General features: G+C 37.7%; 2 protein-coding genes across 2 annotated transcripts in view; both read left to right on the top strand.

Annotated features, from left to right (window-relative positions):
* Positions 1–2,563: 2,563 nt before the first annotated feature.
* Positions 2,564–13,018, top strand: FH (fumarate hydratase). The gene is made up of 10 exons (XM_026039645.1): positions 2,564–2,584; positions 3,081–3,215; positions 3,961–4,071; positions 5,456–5,632; positions 6,370–6,552; positions 7,410–7,575; positions 8,888–9,091; positions 10,145–10,272; positions 11,629–11,782; positions 12,816–13,018. The coding sequence occupies exons 1-10, from the start codon at positions 2,579–2,581 to the stop codon at positions 12,956–12,958; spliced, it is 1,407 nt and encodes a 468-aa protein (XP_025895430.1). The 5' UTR covers positions 2,564–2,578; the 3' UTR covers positions 12,959–13,018.
* Positions 13,019–13,486: 468 nt separating this feature from the next.
* The window catches only part of CHMP5 (charged multivesicular body protein 5), an 8,825-nt gene continuing 2,468 nt past the window's right edge, over positions 13,487–19,843 (top strand). The window contains exons 1-5 of the mRNA XM_026039644.1: positions 13,487–13,630; positions 17,107–17,211; positions 17,945–17,991; positions 19,497–19,590; positions 19,677–19,748. Coding sequence (XP_025895429.1) covers positions 13,562–13,630; positions 17,107–17,211; positions 17,945–17,991; positions 19,497–19,590; positions 19,677–19,748 — 387 coding nt within the window. The 5' untranslated portion in view covers positions 13,487–13,561. The remainder of the gene's footprint in view (positions 13,631–17,106; positions 17,212–17,944; positions 17,992–19,496; positions 19,591–19,676; positions 19,749–19,843) is intronic.

The following is a 19,843-nucleotide window of genomic DNA, read 5'->3' as shown; positions in this document are numbered from 1 at the left end:
GTATAGCAGCGAGGAAGGAGTTGCTGCTGGCGCCGTTGTGAGAGCTTGGCGTGCAGCAGCTTCTTCCCTCAAGTCTCAGTGCCCTTTCTGAGAGATGCTGGGTATAAATAGGACCAAGCTAAAGCCGCACGGGAAGAGAGGATCCAGTAMATCTGCTTGAAAAATAGCTGTTTCTAACCGTTGCAGAGAGTTTCCTGAAACTGCTATTTATCCAATAGCTTAAGCTCCTGTTCARGTGGAGCTGGTCAACTGTTAGGCAAAAGCATGAGTGGGGCTTATGTATTGCACGCGATTTAGCATAAAAATAGAAATGCCTTTCAAAGGGGGAACTGTGAATCTCAGTGGTAACGGTTCGGACATTGCATGAGCTGTAGTAGGAGTTTGCTACTAAAAGTGAATGTCTGTCAACTGTCAGAAGAATCCCAGCAGAAAACAAGATGTTTAATGTTCAATATTTTTAATAACTGGAGTATTAGTTCCTGATCTCTAATATTGCTTATGGTGCAGAAAATGTACATTTGTATGATGAACAAAATATATGAGAAAGCTGGAGTCAAAACTGAAATGTAACTCTAAAACCATTGGCCTGTCAGATGATTTTTCTCTTTTAATTTTCTGTTGCTACATCATTTAAAAAATAATGTTATAGAGCATGGTCTTCACTTCATTGTTGAAGATCTGCTATCTATGAAGGCTGTAAACTTGCGTGAAATATGTTCTTTGCCAGTCTCAAATATAGCTTATCATGTAAATATCCTGTAAAGTATCCTGTAAATAGCCATTCATGATGTAGTTAATTGCTTGTTTTTTAAATGTTGCAGAATTTGTAGCAAAATGTTCCTCAGTGATTGTCAAGCTCACKCAGAGCTTCAGAAGCTTTCCTGCAGAAAGAACTGGGTTCTTGCTTTCCTCAGCGGAATGTTATAAAACACATGTTCCTGTTTTTTAAAGAATACATTTCAAGATTTGTGATTTAACTGGTATATCCAGATGATACCACACTTTAAAAAAAAGGAAGGCCTTTTCATCTTATAAAGGAGAGCAGAAAGAGTGCAGATTCCATTTTCTTTTGTTTTTTTTAAGGAATGGCTTAAACATTGCTAGTGATATTTATTCAAATTGGAATGCTTCTTTCCAGAAGTTGCTGTATACAAAAATCAGAACGTAATTTTCCACAGAAAAGCATTATTGCAGTACAACAGGTGTTTGAATTTCTCTGGTACGTTATGGTGCAATCAGCTCCAGTGTCAAAACCATTTCCAGCAATGAGGCGAAAGTACAGTTATGTTTGCCTGAACTACATCAACTTTGGACTAGGTGTTTTTGGGTTTTGAGGGGGCAGAGCACACCTAGTCAGAACTCTCCTGAACAGAAAGGAAAAGGGGGGAAAAAAAAAAAAAATAGGAAAAGCTATAAGAAGACTTTGGTTTTGACTTTGGAAAGGTGAGGAATTGCTGTTCAGAGCTGACCTTATTGGAGCTATGATGCGAACTAAGTGAATATAGGAATTCGCCCTAGCTTGTCACTGTGTTTCCTTTTGTTTCCTTCTGTGGGCCAGTGGAAGGGGACTTAGGGGGCAGACACAGTTGAGGTCTGTCACACCATTGCACACCAGGCCCCCCATTCCCTAAGTCTCAAAGTGACCACAAAACCCACCCTAGGTAGGGGAACTGGGGCCTTCAGGTGGTACCACCCAGGAGGGCGAGATCCCTCTATGGAGGTGGGAAGCACRTACTTTTAACACAGAAACGTGCTCAGTTCTGTGAAGTGCTACATTAGTCAGTCATGCAGAATTCTTCAAGATACTGACATTGCTTTGTGTGATACCACTGTACTTACGCAAATGGTAAGATAACTAAAATCAATACTTTAGTGGATATCTGAAAATGAGTGTCCTATATAATCTTTGTAGAAATGTTTGTGATCTTGTTTGCATCGTTTTTACCTTCGTTTAAGATTAATGATGATAATTCTTGTTACTTCTTGGTTATTAAAACTGAAGTAATTTTAATTACTTGTAAGTATTTTAGTTATTTAGATGGAATGGAAAAAAAAATCACTTCCATTATTTTCTAATGCTACTTGTTACTTGATGAATCAGCAAATAACACGTAGCTCTGAGAAGCTTATCTCTTTACTTCACTTGAAAATCTGTGTGAGTGTGTGTGATGTGGAGTTGGCTAGAGAATACACAATATGATTTTTGTTATTAAAGGGTACTTTAACCAATGTACTTGGAGTACTGATCCCTGAGTTTCTCTTTATTTTTGTTTCACCATTGTTGACTTTGGAATTATATAACTGGAGGAATCAGGTGTGCAACTACGGGCTTTTTGTGCAACTACTGGCTTTTTGTGCAACTACTAGCTTTTTGCTAAAAGGTTATAGGTGGTTAAACATTTTATGTTGTTCAACCATGGCTCCTGTAACTGTGTCAGGACTTGGGCTTGAAAATGAATTGTTTTTGCTTATCCAGTTTTAGAGGAAGTTTTATATTTGCCTACAACGTGTCCAGATTTCAAAAGCAGGGATTTTAAATCTCAGGCGTCAGAGAGATCTGCCATTGGGATACCAATATATGCAGGTGTGCATTCACAATGTCCAGATTAAGCGTTTTGGATTGTAAGATACTAGGTCAATATTAACTATGTTTTGTTTCTTTGATAGCATGTCAGTGAATGGTAAGTGATTAAAATAGGATGAAGAAGATCAAAGAATATAGGAATGGCATAATAATGGTCCACACTAAACTTAGTATAGAGCTGAACAGGCTGCTGGAAAAAGTCACTCTTGCTCAAGAAGGGATTCTGCTGAATATCTAACTCTGCCGCCCTTTGAGAAGATGGAGAGCCATGAAGCAAAGAACAAATAAAACAGACCAGTACTCAAAATCAAAAAAATCAAAAAGTCACAAAAAAAAAAAACCCCACAAAAACCTTACAGTTAGAAAAGATACTTGTAGCTAATAGTAATCTTTGATATCTTTCCTCCTCTTGTGCATTTTTTCTTAGCCATGTCTGCCTTCAAAAAGGCTGTTCTGCTTAYGATTGTTTGAAATGTGTTTTCTTCCTTTTCCATAGTCCAGTCAGGAGGCTTTTAGGATAGAATATGATACCTTCGGTGAACTGAAAGTCCCAAGTGACAAGTATTATGGTGCCCAGACTGTCAGATCAACAATGAACTTCAAGATAGGAGGTGTTTCAGAAAGGATGCCAGTAAGTAATTTCGATCTGTGCTCATTTCTTTTCTGTACATTTGTGGATATCAGAATGAATGCCTTTTCTTAGCCTTTTACTGAGAGTATCAGCAACTTTGAGTTGTAATTAAAGCTAGAATCTTCATGGCAAGATATTTCACTGTGAAATCAGTTTATTTCAGTTCAATAAATTGAACATTACTTTTGAATAATTACTTATTGTGTTGCTTATTTATGTTACTAACTAGATAAAAATGAAAGACATAGATTTTTATTTCTGAAGACCAAAGAGTGTGAATATTATTATATATGTTTTATTTATGTTCTATTTCCTGCAATGCTATTTGTTTCTGAATGTTTTGCATACCGTAAGCAAATGTGAAGTTGCTTTTTTACTTACAGCTGTGCTTTCAGTAAGTAGTATACGCACAGATTGTCATGTACTCCTTTTGTATATACTGAATATTTGTTCTTTAAAAGGCTGTTTTAGAAAGGCTACCAGTTCTTTCCTATTCATTTTATTGCACATAATCCGCTTTGATGCAGATACCTGAGCTTTCAAAGAGAGGATAAGCTGTGCTACGTACTGCTTTCTGTGTACTGGCAGCACAGTCAATGTGACCTCGGTTGCTCTTTGAGTTGCTTGATGGACTGCTTTGCTGGATTAAAGTTAAGAAAGTTTAGTTTACAACTAGATCTGTGTAACACGTTTCTAAAATTTTAGGGGGGAAAAAAACATACTTAAACTTTCTCTTGTATCCCAGATGCAAGTTATAAGGGCTTTTGGCATCTTGAAGAGAGCAGCTGCTGAAGTGAATCAAGATTATGGTCTTGAACCAAACATTGCAAATGCTATCATAAAGGCAGCTGATGAGGTAGGAACAAACTGTTCAACATGCTGGAACTTTCATGGTATTTCGGGTAGCTTTTCATAGGGAGATTGTCTGGTAGCTGGGGGAAGACTTCTCACATTTCTTAAGTTGCTGGGCCAATGCATTTGTAGTTAGTAAACTTTGTTTTTGAGGCTGGTAAATGTTCTACCCAATAATATTTACTACTTGCATTTTCAGAAATGAATGTTCTAATATGTTTTGATACTTAGTTTTTTTAATGTAATGTAGTTTTCCCCCTCTGTTAACATTGTGCATTACTTGCAAAGTATTTGTGGGATGACCCGTGCCAGAAGAACAGTACAAAAAACTTAGGAGGGGAATATAATATTGCTGAATTCAGTGCCAGTATTAAATCTTGGTCTAAATCCTCTTCAGACCTAAGGTTACTACTATAACTGCATTTGTTTAGTATCACTTTTATGGTTGGAGAGGACATGATGTGACACATGGAGGAATCTTTTCTTTTTCAGGTTAAATTCCACATGATTGTGAATGCAAATATCTGTGCCCACTATGCCTACTTGATGTAAATCAAGAGCCATATTTAGTCATAGCAGTAGCATTTTTTTACAGTTCTGAATAGCTTTGGTAGCTTTCAGAAGCCAAATAAGCTTTCCACTAGCTGTAGCCCCATGAGTCTCAAGCCCCAAGACTTTCCAAGAGCTCCAGAGTGTATAGCTAGTCACTTCATGTGATGTGTACAACTTTCCTCATGAGTTAGAAGCGTACTYGGAGTGCTGGTGGCTGGGAGCAATCTGGCTTTTCAGCTTTTTAGCCCTATTCATTATCTCTGAAAGTTGCCTGAGGCTTTATTGTCATGTCTCTAGATAACCCTGTAGTGATAAGCCTGCCCTTAAAGGAATCAAGTTTATCATGGAAGGATTTTTACCTTGTTTTTGTTGTTTGTTTGTTTGTTTGTTTTATGTTTTTTTTTTTTGAGATTTTTGCTCCTGTATAAGATGGAAAATTCATAAGATTATTTCCTGAAATTTGTATTTCCAGAATGACTGTCGTATATACTTAATATCTGAAGATAGTTATTTAGCTTTGAAGTCACGATAAGAGATTCCTTGCTTTTTAGAACATGCAATTACATAACATTTAGAATTCAGAATCTTCTTAAAGCTTAACAAAAGCTTAACGTCAAACTCTTCTTAACTGTCTAGTATAAATCCACAATGATTATATGTTGATTTTTCAAATAAAAATGAGATATAAAATATAATAGATGTGTGTGTATATATATAATGTATATATTTAATAAAAATACAATTACACAATTTATAGCTCCATTTCAAATAATTTTAGGCTCCTTTGTCTTCTTTGTCCCAGTAGAATAAATCCTCTCTCTTTTTTTCCATCATAGGTAGCTGCAGGAAAATTAAATGATCACTTTCCATTGGTGGTGTGGCAGACTGGGTCTGGAACTCAAACCAATATGAATGTCAACGAAGTCATCAGCAATAGAGCCATTGAGATAATGGGAGGCCAACTAGGGAGTAAGAAGCCAGTACATCCGAATGATCATGTTAACAAAAGTCAGGTCACTATATTCTCAAATATATTTTGCTGTTAAAATTATATATTCTGTCAATTGTGATCCTTCAGGTTTTTTTTATAGTGACAGTTTAGATAGAAATATATAAGAATCAAGTTTTGTGAGACTGGCCTACAGATTTGGAAACTGATTTTTTCAGATTTGTATTTTTTTTTCARATTAAATGAACTTTAAAGTGTTCGTGAGTGATTGTGCTAGGTCCCGTTTCTAACGCTTGAGTAGCTGTAGCTGTTATTTGCATAATGTATTACATTAAGAACAGTAGAAAGAACAGTAAAGTGGCTAAATTCTTGTTAATTATATCCCTTCCTCATCTTTTGTGGTGGGTTGATATTCTGGAAGCTGCTGAATTATTATTACCAAAGCAGTATGTTGTCTTTTTAGTCATCTACAGTTTGTTTAAAATGGCCCATCCATTTTTTACCTCTGTTTCTCATAAGCTGATAGCAATTCTTTATTTTTAATTTTGCTSTGAACTAACTAGTTAAGCAGTTGATTTTCCACGGGTTTAGTTAGAGAAAGTTGTTTTTCTCTTTAAGGTACTAGATTTGAACTTGGAAAATTTTTACGCACTCTGCAAATTGACTTTTGGAACACCCCTTCGTTGCTTACTTTGTGCCTCATTTCTTTTTGCTTATAAGGTTAAAATCACATAGATAGATCAGTAACAGTAGCAAATGGTGAGAATTCCTGTATATAAATTTCTTTCATTTTCTTCACAGAGCTCCAATGACACATTCCCAACAGCAATGCATATTGCTGCTGCCCAGGAGGTCAATGAGGTGTTATTACCTGGACTAAAGAAGCTACAGAATGCACTTGAAGCAAAATCCAAAGAATTTTCCCAAATCATAAAAATAGGGCGCACTCATACACAGGATGCTGTTCCACTTACTCTTGGTCAGGTAAAAAAAAAATCTTTTCTATCTGTTAGAACATTCTTGAAAATTTAATGGATGAGAATAATTTTTACTGAGGCAAACTCAAGGGAGTCTAAAATTMGGACAAACTATAGGAAAGCAGTTGAATCTCAGTTATAGTGTTTCTGTTTTAACTAGTGTTTGCTGCTGAATTCTATGCTCTAAGAATGGCATCAAAAATTTCCTTAAATTTTTGCAAGTTTTTYTTTGCTGCTAAAAGTGGTAAAATATAAATGATTTGTAAATTATTTTCAACTGATTTTCTTTTACTAAATAACACCACATGATACATGATATATTTCTGCTGCAGTGACATCAGGAGGAATAAGATACAGTATGTTTGTATTTTGTATGTTTACATATAAAATGAGGTTTTACAAAGACAAAAAACTGCTAAATTTTAGAACTAGTGTAATTTATAGTACTAAAACTTTTCAAATCTAATTTTGGTTATCATATGCCCAGAAGTGGCTTATATTACATTAACTTGGTAAAGAATCAGTTTAAACTGATAATATTGAAAGCTGATTTACCTTCAGTTCAGGTTCTACAAGTTACCCAACTGAAATAAAAGAGACAAGGAAAAGGTGCTATGTCTGTATATTTTATATGCAAGTTATTTTTAGGTGTAAATGCTCAACATTTGCGCATCGTCTTCTAACAGAAGAATTATCATTTGTGAGATGTTCAGTGTTGTCATATTTTTAAATAAGAGCTTCATCATGTTCAATGATTGTATTATTGTATTTAAATAATGTTGTGTTGTATTTAAATAATGTTAGATGCTTTTTTTTTGGTTGTCATCTTTTGTGTTTCTTTTCTTGTTCCCTTTTCTTTCAAAGGAATTCAGTGGTTACGTTCAACAAATTAAATACGGTGTGGCTAGGATTGAGTCAACCTTGCCAAGGGTTTATCAGCTGGCAGCAGGTGGGACTGCAGTTGGTACCGGATTAAATACAAGAATTGGTTTTGCTGAGAAAGTTGCTGCTAAAGTGGCTGAACTGACAGGTGAGGCATCATAAATTTAAGAGTTATTGATAAAGCAATATATGTATCCCATGCAGTCAAATGTAAACTAAAATTTCACTTGGCATTGAAATACATAAAGCTTCCTAAACGGTCTTTATTTTTTAACATGAAATTTTCTGCAAATACAGTGTTTTACGCATAGAATTTTTCATGTAAGGTATTTTTCTATTTGTACTCAGTGCAGTAAAAGCAACTGAAATTGTGATTTTCTGAATAAGGCTTTTTGGAGTTGGATACATACTTCTATTACTAGCCAAACCGAAATACTTCCATTTCATCTCTGCTCCTTCTGTCTTAATCTGGAGTGAAGTGACACTGAAGAGAAAGAAAAGCACAGGCAAAATACTGCTTTTTTTTTCATGGTAAAGAGTAGTTAACTGCTTATTTTTTATTTTGTCTTAATAGATTTAACACTAATTTACAGAGCTGTTGAGTTGTTTTTTTCTTTTAATTTGCAGACCAGTTAGAATTGATTTATCTTCTGTAGCAATAACAGTTTTAAAAAYGCCTGGAAAAAAATAATCTGAAGTTTCATGCTTTGCAAGGAAATTTTCAGCAGCATTTCTGTTCTAATAAATGTTGTGTAGTAGAGGATCAAGAATTTCTTATACTCTGCAGGGCTCACTTTGGTGCTTGAAGAATCCATCAGAGATTTTTTAGGAAGTTAGCCTCCAATTGAGGTATACTCAGCTGTGGCTTCTGTTGCTCTTGTGCTCCTCCTGTTGGCTGCAATTTCAGGCATCCTCCTAAGCCAGAACCAGCTTTCATGCTTCTTTCCAAGGCCAAAACTTAAAATTCGGATGTGTCTTTTTTTTCCTTCTCTATGTAACTGCTTCCGTTGTGATTACTGTTTATTTATCCTAACATCTGCGCTGCAAAAATCTTTATCTCTCTGACTGAAAGAAAGCACCCTGGAAATTGAGGCTAAGGAACCTAACTTCCTGTTCTGGGGGAAATTCATAAGTTAGCCTAAATTTTCAGAGATTCTTGATATTTACAAAGTATTGTGGTMCAAAGCAACATTAGAATGCAACACAGGCTGTGAAAGCTTCAAGTTCATTAAAGGCAGATCCTCAACTTTTATATTTTTCTGTATTGTAGTGACTTTTACTATCTTTTGTAAACAGTTGAATCTGCTTATGAAATGTGTTTGTGAGAAAAGGTCTAGAGAAGACAAATGATTTTAAAGTATTATTAGTAAGATTTTAYATTAAGCAAATCACGTGTTGCTAATGGGATTTATGTCTGTAAGACCATACTTCAAATTTAATACTTTCTACTCTCCTTGTAGGTTTACCTTTTGTCACTGCTCCAAACAAGTTTGAAGCTCTTGCAGCTCACGATGCTCTAGTTGAGCTCAGTGGTGCCATGAACACAGTGGCGTGTAGCCTGATGAAAATAGCTAACGATATTCGGTTCCTGGGTTCTGGACCACGCTCTGGATTAGGGGAACTCATCCTGCCTGAGAATGAACCAGGGAGCAGTATCATGCCAGGTAACATACAGGGGAAAAAAGGCCTGTTTCTTTTGTGTTGGACCAGTATCTTGAACAAGTATTCACTAAAAACGTAGCAGAAATTTCAGTAAGTCCGTGATTCAATACACCTCTCAGTTTCTATCTTCTGTCCTATTTTAACAAAATTTGTGTTCATAAAAATATTTGCCTTCACAGCTGCATGTTGGAAAAGTATGTGCCAGGTATTAATATTTGTACATGTATATATAACTACTAATCCAAGTATACTTCTCAAAATCAAGCTTTAAATGATCCAGTCTCTGAATGGTATCCATTATTTGAGCTGAATAAAGAGTGATTGTTTGGCCAATATTGTGATTTAAATTGACTCCTGTCTTTTCTGTCTTAGCCTGGTTAACGTTGTGCAATCACATCTTCCCTTCTGCAATGATTCCAGTTTATGGCAGGACAAGAAAGAAAGGAATAATATTATTAATCAATGTCCCTTTCCTAAGAAGTGTACATATATGAATACTGTACARCTCAATTTATGCTAATCATGCTACAAAGTAATTTTAACAGATTTATAATAATTGTCTTGAATTAACTAAAATTTAAAAGTGATTTACCAGAAATGCTGAAGTACTTGGACAATGGCAGATAACAGTCTCTTAAGAGTGGTGATAATTTAGAGCTGCTTTATTCATACGCATTAGATTCATCTCTCAGAGGCGTCACTGGTGTCGCTTTTAGGGGTTGCCTTCTTTAAAACTTTCTATTCTGCAAATGTTTTTATCGTGGCGAAAGAAGGGAATATGTGATTGGAGGCTTTCTATTTTGCAGAGAATGGGAAATTAAATGAGAATGGTGGTTTTCTTGCAGGTTGGAGATGCTTTTAAAAAAATCATAGTTGAATTACTGGAAAGTGCAGTAAATTTAATATAATTATTGAAATTATTTCTCTTCTGTATTTCTAGAGGTAGTAGCTATTGAAGAATGAGACATGCTGCCTGCTAGGAAAAAGAATTGTTGAATGTGATTTGGTAGATCCAGGAGTTACTGCTTTTCCTTTTTCTCTCCCTTCACAACCAGGAAAAGTGAACCCCACACAGTGTGAAGCTGTAACCATGGTGGCAGCCCAAGTTATGGGAAACCATGTTGCTGTTACTGTAGGAGGAAGCAACGGACACTTTGAACTGAATGTTTTTAAGCCCATGATGGTAAGTTGAAACCATTTTAAATATCTATGACTCTTGAAGTTCTCATTTTTACAGATAGTCAGATAACAAGAGAAAAAAAAATCAATGAATATAATTAAAACAAGCATCAAAGCTGCTCATAAAAGTTAGAATAAACTTGGTTCTTTTGTATAGTTTTTACTATTTTGACAGAGGCCAGGCTTTTTTTTAAATGAAGCTTCTGTCTTAAAAAAGGTTTCCATGTTGTGAGTCAGTCTAAAGAAGTGGGAAGACTGGATCACAGTCTGAGACAAAAAAATTGTCAAAGCTGAAGAAAATTTGGCTAAAGAAAATACCGTCACTGAAAGTGAGGATTATTGTTAATTTGGTATGCAGGAATTACTGTTGCTGATATGTTTTACTGCTAAATACCAAGGTGTGAACCACAGTCTTAATGAGTACTCCTTTTCAGTGCTTAATTAAAAAATGTACACGTAGCTAACCATTACATCTAATGTTACATCTGAGAAAAAAAAATGAGAAGTGAGAAAAAGGATGCAAACAAAAGCRTCAAAACTTGAATATCCTACAGATTGTATACAAGATGATAGAGGGATAGTGTGGAGGTTAGAGTGGGAATGGTATTTTAAAAAGAAACTGTGAGTGCTTATCTTTTTGTGAGAAATACAAGGCACAAGAGAACCAATGAGTCACATTGTTTTTCTATTTGGCCTATAATCACCGGCTGCTGCTCTTTTTTTTTTTTTTTTGTAACCGTTAGAAATTATTGGTTCAGATTGTTAATAAAAACAGTATTTATCTCTTTGTAACTAAGTCTGTTTAGGATACCAATTTTTCACCCATTTGAACAGACTTTCTTTAAGTACATAGCATCTGGTGATTTGGGAAAAAAAATCCTATTGCTCAGCCAAGAGATGTTCCTAGCAATATAAATACTGATAGGAACAGATAACTGTCAAAACAAAGTGACATGTAATGGCTTCTCTGAGCAGAGAATAATGCCAGACAATATATTCCTTTATGTTTTTATATGTCTTCTCTTAACTGATACCTAGGGGGAAAAATGCCCTTCAATCAAATACCTTCATGTATTTTCACTTGCTATTTGTAAACTGTTCGGAGAGCAAAATACTCTGAGGTCTYTTTTATATTAGAGTTGTTTGGCTTTTGAGGCCTTCTTGCCGAATTTCTTTAAATATGGCTCACTGAACTTAACCTGTAAAGGAAAGATCATGTAGTATTTACTGTACTCCTTTTATAAAAATATGCTGAGTAGTATAGAGTAYTGGGAGAGGGTATTAGTTATGAACAAATGTGCCAGATAATGCAAATATTAATGTCTGGAAGTAGTAATTGGTATTTTTTCCTCTTTGTTAGATTAAAAACGTGTTAAACTCTGCAAGGCTTCTTGGAGACGTTTGTGTTTCTTTTACTGACAACTGCGTAGTTGGAATCCAAGCCAATACAGACAGAATCAACAAACTGATGAGTGAATCACTGATGCTGGTGACAGCACTTAATCCTCATATAGGTAAGTTTAAGGCTCAGAGACATCTTAAACCATTATATTGTAGTATTTTGCAGTAACATTGCATCAGAATATTTTGCAGTAACATTATTTTGTATATGTTGTGTGTCTTGTCACAACATTTAGGAGATCAAGTCATAAGCCAGTCAAGCCAGGTCAAAACTTAATTAAGTTTAACATTCCCAGATACTCTTATTTACTTTTAATGATAGATATATCCTGTTTGATGTGGCTATTCCAGTATATTAGAGTGAAATCTGATAGGAGTCAAACAGGAAGTTAGGAAGAATTGTACACCCTTTGTCCCGGGGTGACCTCTGTAGTAATAATGAAAAATTAAACATTATGATGTTTAAGGCTGAGGGAGCTGGGCCTSTTCAGCCTGGAGAAGAGRAGGCTGAGGGGGGACCTGATCAGCGTGTATAAATACCTCAAGGGAGGCAGTGAGGAGGAGGGGGCGGCCTCGTTTCAGTGGTGGCCAGCAACAGGACTAGAGGAAACGGCCACAAGCTGAGGCACCAAAAGTTCCACAGGAACTTAAGGAAACATTTCTTGACAGTGAGGGTGACAGAGCCCTGGCACAGGCTGCCCAGAGAGGYTGTGGAGTCTCCTTCTTTGGAGAGCTTCCAAACCCGCTTGGATGCCGCCCTGTGCCACGTGCTCCAGGTGACCCTGCGTGAGCAGGGGGGTTGGACTAGATGACCTCTGAGGTCCCTTCCAACCTTGAGCATTCTGTGATTCTATGATTCTGTGATGATATATTTCAAAAGGAGAAGTCACTGAGTAGCATGTTCAATAAAATCACATGGAACCCTCATCTCAGTGCTTTATTATGAGAATAACAGAATTTGCCTTCACTTTAAGTGAGGTATTATACATTTAGTGCACATTAACTTAAAATTAACTCTCAATGTATCAATAACAGTAATACCTAACAACTTCTTAATTCAAGGACCAAGCATCCTACTTTTTTCTCATATCTGACAAATGTTCTAGAGTTGCTAACAGCTAATTTGATCACTTTGTTTTGTTACAGGATATGATAAAGCAGCTAAAATTGCCAAAACTGCACACAAAGAAGGGACAACATTAAAAGAAGCTGCCATRAAGCTGGGATTCCTCACATCAGACCAGTTTGATCAGTGGGTGAAGCCTAAAGATATGCTAGGTCCTCAATAATGTATTGAATGTTCTTATCATAAAAAGAAATAAATTAAGCAGATATGTTACGGTTTTGGTTTGCTGCTTCTTGCCGCATGTTATTACGTTATTATGTTATTATTACATTATTAATTATTACATGTTATTGTCATGGTATTACACTTTAATATAAGCATTGTCTGTGCTGAGATCATTTGGGGAAGAGTACATTAAGAGTATATTTAAGTTTATATAAATTAAAAGGACCCTCTCAAGGGGTGGGAGAGCAGCGACTCGTGCTGAACGCTATCGGGTTGTGGCCATAGGTGCGTGACCGTCACCTGAACAACAACCTCCTGCCCCCGGCGCCGYGTTGACCTCTAAGCTCTGCTCAGGGTGCGTCGCTTATATGCGCTCCGCGTAGCTCCGCCTCTTTCCGAGTAGCCAATCACACCTCGTCTCTCTCTACGGAAGGGCAGGCCTAAGATTGCACGTTACTGTAACCACGGTTCCGCCCTCAGCAGGGCGCCGCGCTGGGCTCTTCCGGCGAGGCTGTGGCGCAGGCGCCGTGGCGGGCGGAGCCGGCGCTGCGCTTCCGGGTCGGTGGGGGATCGTTAGAGCCGTTGTGCGAGCGCCGCCGCCATGAACCGCTTCTTCGGCAAAGCGAAGCCCAAGGCGCCCCCGCCGAGCCTCACCGACTGCATCGGCACGGTGCGTGGCGTCCCGGCCCGCCCAGGGCCCCGGGCGCGGGAGGGGGCCGCGGAGGGGCCGGCGGGGGCTCCGGGGCCGCCGCTGCGACCGGGCCGGGCCGGGCCGGGCCGGGCCTGGTCCGCGCACCCCGGTTCGTGTGTGTGTGTGTGTGTGTCCGCCTGACATGCGCAGTTGTGTGCGCGCTTCATGCGCTCCGCAGCGCGGGCCCGCGCAGGGCGCCCGCCGTGTTCTCTAGGATGTCACTTCATCGGCCAAGAATCTGCCTTGCTTTTCAGCGGCATCAAAGGCAGCTCCAAGGGGGCTTAGTCTGACCCATAAGTAAAAAGTCTGCGCAGAAAATACCCCTTCCCGTTGCTTCCCACACTCTGAGCTCCGTCTGAGATACTGCTGTTTACATTGCAATTTACCCCTTTCGCAATGTAAGCTAAAAACCAGGAAGTCTTTTCTTTCCCTCACAGCACCTAAATTTCCCTTACATGCATATCAATTTGTTAGATTTCTTGGGAATGATCTTGCCACTTCCAAGATAATATGTGCTTTCTGTCGTTGGGGCCAGCCGACTTTAGATATACGAGCAGCTTTGCTTCCACAAGGATTTTGTTCAGTCCCCTTGGATTTTTGCAGTACATAAGTATATTTTAAACAGCTCCTTCTTATTGATAGTGGAGGCTTTATTTAAAAAAAAAAAAGTCAAAGTCAAGCCTATTGGGAGGTGCATGCAGTTTTATTTTTTCCAGTTACTTATAATTACATTCTCTGGGAGTTGTGCTGTACAAGGTGCATCAGGTTAACTGGAAAGTAGAGCTCCAGTCCAGGCTCATTTTATACATGTGTGGTTGTTTTTTTTTTTTTTTTTTTTGGCGGGAGGCAGTCAATAAGTTATGGGTTTTAAGATATAAAAATGAGAGCTTCTGTTGGTGCAGTGTTCAGAAATGAAGTGCTGGCTCAAAGTGTAGGTGTTTGGCTTGGGAAGCCTCTTAACCGCTTTATCGTTACTGAACTCCATGTTAGCAACCTTCCTTCTCTGTGGATGAAACTAATTTTTAAAGCAGTTATGTACGTGAGCAAGTGTGAGGAGAAATAGACTTCCTTTTAGGCATTCTGAGTTTGTGAATGAATTTGTCCTGCTCTTACATTTCTCTGGTTTGCCAAAGACTTGCAATGTTTTCATTTCATATTCACAACAGATAAGTCATGCTAAAGGAGTAGTTATATCTTTAGGATTAATCTTCTTAAACTGCTTTTGAAAGATCAGTAAAAGAGCAAGGTGAGATATCAGAAATGTGTGCTGCTGCTTTAGCATATTAAGTTTGATGGTTTGGAGACACACACCATTTTTCTCTTCTTTTTGTTCTTAAGTGTATTTCTCTGCACCATTTGAAAGATAGTCAAGTTGCTTTGTAAGATCTTACTGAGCTTTTTTTATTGCTTGCTTTGTTTTCTAATTATTGCTAGAAAAAAAAAAGCTCAGATATCTATTAAGTTACAATTATCYGCTAGTTATATTCTAAGAGCTGTGAGGAGTGTTCACAGTTAGTTTGTAAATCAAACATTAGAATATCTAAATGCTTCTGGATTTATCAATTTGAGGAGCTGATTAAGTGGTATCTCTAACTCACAGCATTTACTCAAAGCCAGGAAATGCTTTTCCAGACCTTTTCTGTGATGTCTGGTTGCTGTTGAGTTCGCTGTCCCTCTGCAGTGTCTGTCTGTGCTTCTGTTTGGTCTCTCCGAGTAGTCTCCAAGGCCTCTTGCTSCTCTGTCCCTTGCAGGTCCTGCTGTCTTGTGATGCCTGTGGAACTTCCTGCTTTCCTAGAGGCTCAGAGCTGTCACRAGGGTGGTGGCAGGGAGGTTAAATCAGGAACTGTGGCATTGGTAGTCTGTGTTCTTACTTTTATTTGAAACAATACTTCAGAAAAGGTGTTTGTGTATGTATGTAAATACTATATATGTATATAATATATGTATTTTTATATTTTATATATATAATATATAAAATATAATATATTTTACATAAATATAAATATACATATATATATATAAACACACACACAAATTGTTGAAGCAAGCTGCAGTTTTCTTGAATAAGGATTTGGAATGTGACTTTGCTTTCTTGCGCTTAGATTGGGCTCATTAGCAACAACAAAGGCTCCTATATATTCTTTCTGTGACTAACTCCTTTGTGACTCCTTGATTTTTAGTAGAGCTTTCCTTAGCATAAACTGGATCAGTTCTTGAAGAGTTTTTCCCCCATTTGATGCATGTGTAGCTCTTTACATGTAATGTGTGCATTTAAACATCAAGTTTCTGGATTTGGATCCYGAAACACAAACTCAACTTGCCTAAATTTGCAAAGGTGAATGTACCATAGATGCATGATGCTCAGTTTGGGTCTGAAAGTTCAGACTGTGTTTGTGAAATGCTGTACAGATAATGGGCAATACAAACAAAGACTGAGGCAGATCCTCCTGGATCTGCGTGTATCCTTATAGACTCTTGCCTCAATGGCTGTTTTTCTGTCTTTGGCTGTGTTTAAAGATGCTCTCAGCTGATGAAGACCCTGAAGAGTTGCTAGACTTGGAACCTTCAAGACCTTCAAAACCATAAATAGCTTATTTTCTTGTTACTAATAAATTGTTTGGAATAATGTAAAGCTTAATGCATTTTTTTTTCAGTGCCAGCTGTGACTGAACTCTTTGGTCTCTAGTGTAGAGAGCTTTCACCTCAAATGCTCTGCTCAAAATGCCTCTGGCAAAAGCACTTTGCTGTCACAACAGGGAGCTAAAAGACACAAAAATTCAAGTGGTGGTAATTACGTGTGTTTAGATATGCTGATAGCAAGTCAGAATTGTCAATTTACRCCTGTTTACTAAAATTGATAGTCATATTTTAATCCTGATATTCTCAGAATGAAAAAATCCTAAGAAATTTTTGGACGTTTTCAAAGCAATGCTGCAGTTGCCACTATATTATTATTATTATTTAATTTGTGTACGCTTAGAATAATCTGTATCTATTTTAGAAGTTTTAATGTTCTCTGCCCCCCCCGGAAGAGAGCCTTTAGTCTTGCTGGACACATCCCTGTTCCTCTCGCCTTGCTCTTCATGTGCCAGTGGCTAAGCTGCTGTGGGTCCATTCTGGATTCATCCCTGGTGCTGTGCACGGGCACAGGTTCCTGCACACAGCCTGTTGCTTGAGTGAGTTTGCACAGGGGCAACCCAAAGCAGAGCCTGCTACACACTGGGCTTACTGCAGAGCGCTTCTTGTAGCTTTGCTTGATTCTGGTTTCTTACACTTGATTTCTTCAAGGCTTTAAACTGTTCATAAAACTGCTGCGTGAGGRGGGGCAGTGGGGAATTGGAGATACGTTGAAGCCGCGGTCCTCGTTTTGTTGTACGATGGATAACAGCTCAGTGAATGTTTCTCCTGCCCTCCTCTGCCCCTTTTTTTCCCCTTTTTCCCATCTTGTATCAAAGGTGGATAGCAGAGCTGAGTCAATTGACAAGAAAATTGCGAGGCTTGATGCAGAGCTGGTGAAGTATAAGGATCAAATGAAGAAAATGAGAGAGGGGCCAGCRAAGGTAAGAATCTTCTATGGGATTTAAGCATGAGAACATCTGACTCAGACTTTTCCCGTGTAATGGGTTGGTGCTGTAGTACTGTAAGAATTTCAGGTTCTTAAAATTGTGTCTGGCATCACTGAAATGGTCTAAGATCCTGCAGATGTTCTTCTAATCTAAAGTCATCCCAACACAGTTGGAATTTCATTTTCTTTGCTTCATCTAAAATGTAATGTGATTTCCCCAGTCAGAAAGAACTTGTTTCTTTCTTCCCTTCCTCTTCCTGTTATCTGAATCAAGTCTAGTAGAGAGGTTGTTTAGTTTATCTGACAAAAGAAAAGGTCTGCACTGCTTTGCAAGGGGACAAACACCCGCTACGAACTGTATTGCTGAAGTATTTTGCAGCATTGCTTGATGCTGATGACCATTAAAATGTGTTGATGCACATTCCAATCGATGGTTCCAGTTGATCACAGGACTTCTTATTCTGCTTATTATTGACTTCATATTCTGCTTATTAAAAGGAATTCAAGAGCTAGAAGTTCTGAATGTATTTACTAATGGGAACGTTTACCCAAACCTGCTTTATTACTTGTTAGTGCAGAATAAACTCTGAATTTGACTGTTAAGATCTTTGCATGATTAACTGAAGACTGTTTTGGAAAACATAAATGCTATACATAACGTTCAAACAGTATAAATCAGAGTAAAAGCACTTTTTTCCTAATTTTTTTTTACGTTTCATCTTTTTCAGAACACAGTAAAGCAGAAAGCTTTGAGAGTATTAAAGCAGAAGCGAATGTAAGTTTACACCTTTCTCAATCCTGAGTTAATCAAAAGCTGTTTTGTTTGAGGAAAGTGGCATTTATCTTTTCATTACTGTTTCTTCTCAGCATTCTTGCAAGAAAATAGCTGAACTAGCTTAATCAGCYTTTAAGGAGCAGCTATGAGCACAGTTTTTGTCAGCAATATCTGCGCCTCTTTGTATGTGAGCGTATACGTTTGGATTGAGAAAAGCTTACTCTAAGTCTGCTAATCACTAAATACTTAAATCTGCTAATCACTAAAGCTGTATTTGGCTCCTGCATTTGCTCTACAGGACAAAACCTGTCATTTTATATCTTTGATTATTATAAAGAATGTACTTCATTTCTTCTATACAGAATTGCTCAATTACTTTTTAAATCACTATGGCAAGGAACATGGTAGTTTAATTAATGTGTTGAGGACAACTGCCTCCTTTTTGGTTTTGACTCTGCCATCTGCTATTCTCATTTGATGTCTCCTGAGTGTGCGTGTATTGGAAGACTGAGAAGTTATTTTCCCTTTTGTGTTGCTGGGCCCTTCATAAGAGGCCGCATCATATCCCTCTGTCGTCTCTCTCACAGTTGTTGAACCTTGGCGTGCTTAGTCATTCCGTGTCCGGAAGCTGCTCTGTGTTTGAATCATCCTTGTCATCCTGCTCTGAAGCTTTTCCAGTTCTGCTGCATTCTTTTTGAGATAAAGCACCCAAAATTTCATGCTGTATTCGAAATGCAGGTGTGCCTTGCCAATAGCATGAGTCCTTTTTTTTTTTTCTCCCCTTTCTCAACTACTCACAGTTTTGCTTTTTGCTTGTTCTGAATACTGCTGAACATTAATGTGACTTTTTTCATAGAATTATTTATCTTTTTGCTCTTCCTTGTGAGGGCTTTCCCTCTTACGCAGCGTATACTTAGTTTCTTGCTGGACTGTTTCTTTGTTGAGGGGCCTTGTCAGCCAACATCTGGATACGCAGAAACAGCCTGTGGTGTCAGCTGGGTCACCTTCATCCGCACACTCACTGCCTCCTTAAAGAACTCTACTAAAGCAGTGAAATTACCCTTTACAGAAGCTCTGTGACTTCCAGAAGATCACATTATCCCATTTTTTTTCTATATTCTAATTTGATGGACACTGTTGTCGTCTTGCTTTATCCAGATTTCCCCTGAAAAACTGTTGCATTTGCAGCTTTCCATGTAAGTGTCTGGGGACTAAATAAAAAGTTATATTGCAGTGAATAGATAATCGCTTCCATTTGAGTTATCTCAAAATTATTGAGTGAATGATGTTTAGAGCCAGGTGTGTATTACTGTTTGTATTTAGTTCATGCTCTTCACACTTGAATTTTAGATGTTCTGATGAACCTCTTATAAAGGAGACTGTCATTATGTAGACAATACAAGTACTTCCATGATGAACTGGATTGAATTTTTTTTTAAGTAAATTGTGTGTTTATGGTTTGTGTAGTGATGTTTTTAAGACATTATTTCCATTGTTTTTCACAGGTATGAACAACAGAGAGATAATCTATCACAACAGTCTTTTAATATGGAACAAGCTAATTATACTATTCAGGCCCTCAAGGATACAAAGACAACGGTGCAGTATTCATCTCTACTTTCTTTTTTTTTTGTAACTTGTGTAGATACAAACATTAGATACAAACATGTTTCATTCTATTCTAGGTTGATGCAATGAAACTGGGAGTGAAAGAAATGAAGAAAGCTTACAAGCAAGTCAAAATTGATCAGATTGAGGTGAGCTGCTCCTCCCTAATAATTTAGAGCGGTGTACTGAAGGAGTGATGGAAATGGAGGACTAAGTAACTAAAGGGCTAGCTGACTGGGCTTTG

The sequence above is a fragment of the Nothoprocta perdicaria genome, unplaced genomic scaffold (genome assembly GCF_003342845.1).
Source record: "Nothoprocta perdicaria isolate Ctin4 unplaced genomic scaffold, notPer1 scaffold_235, whole genome shotgun sequence".
Lineage (NCBI taxonomy): Eukaryota > Metazoa > Chordata > Aves > Tinamiformes > Tinamidae > Nothoprocta > Nothoprocta perdicaria.
The sequence above is the reverse complement of the archived record's forward strand: the minus strand, read 5'-3'. Positions and strand labels throughout refer to the sequence as shown.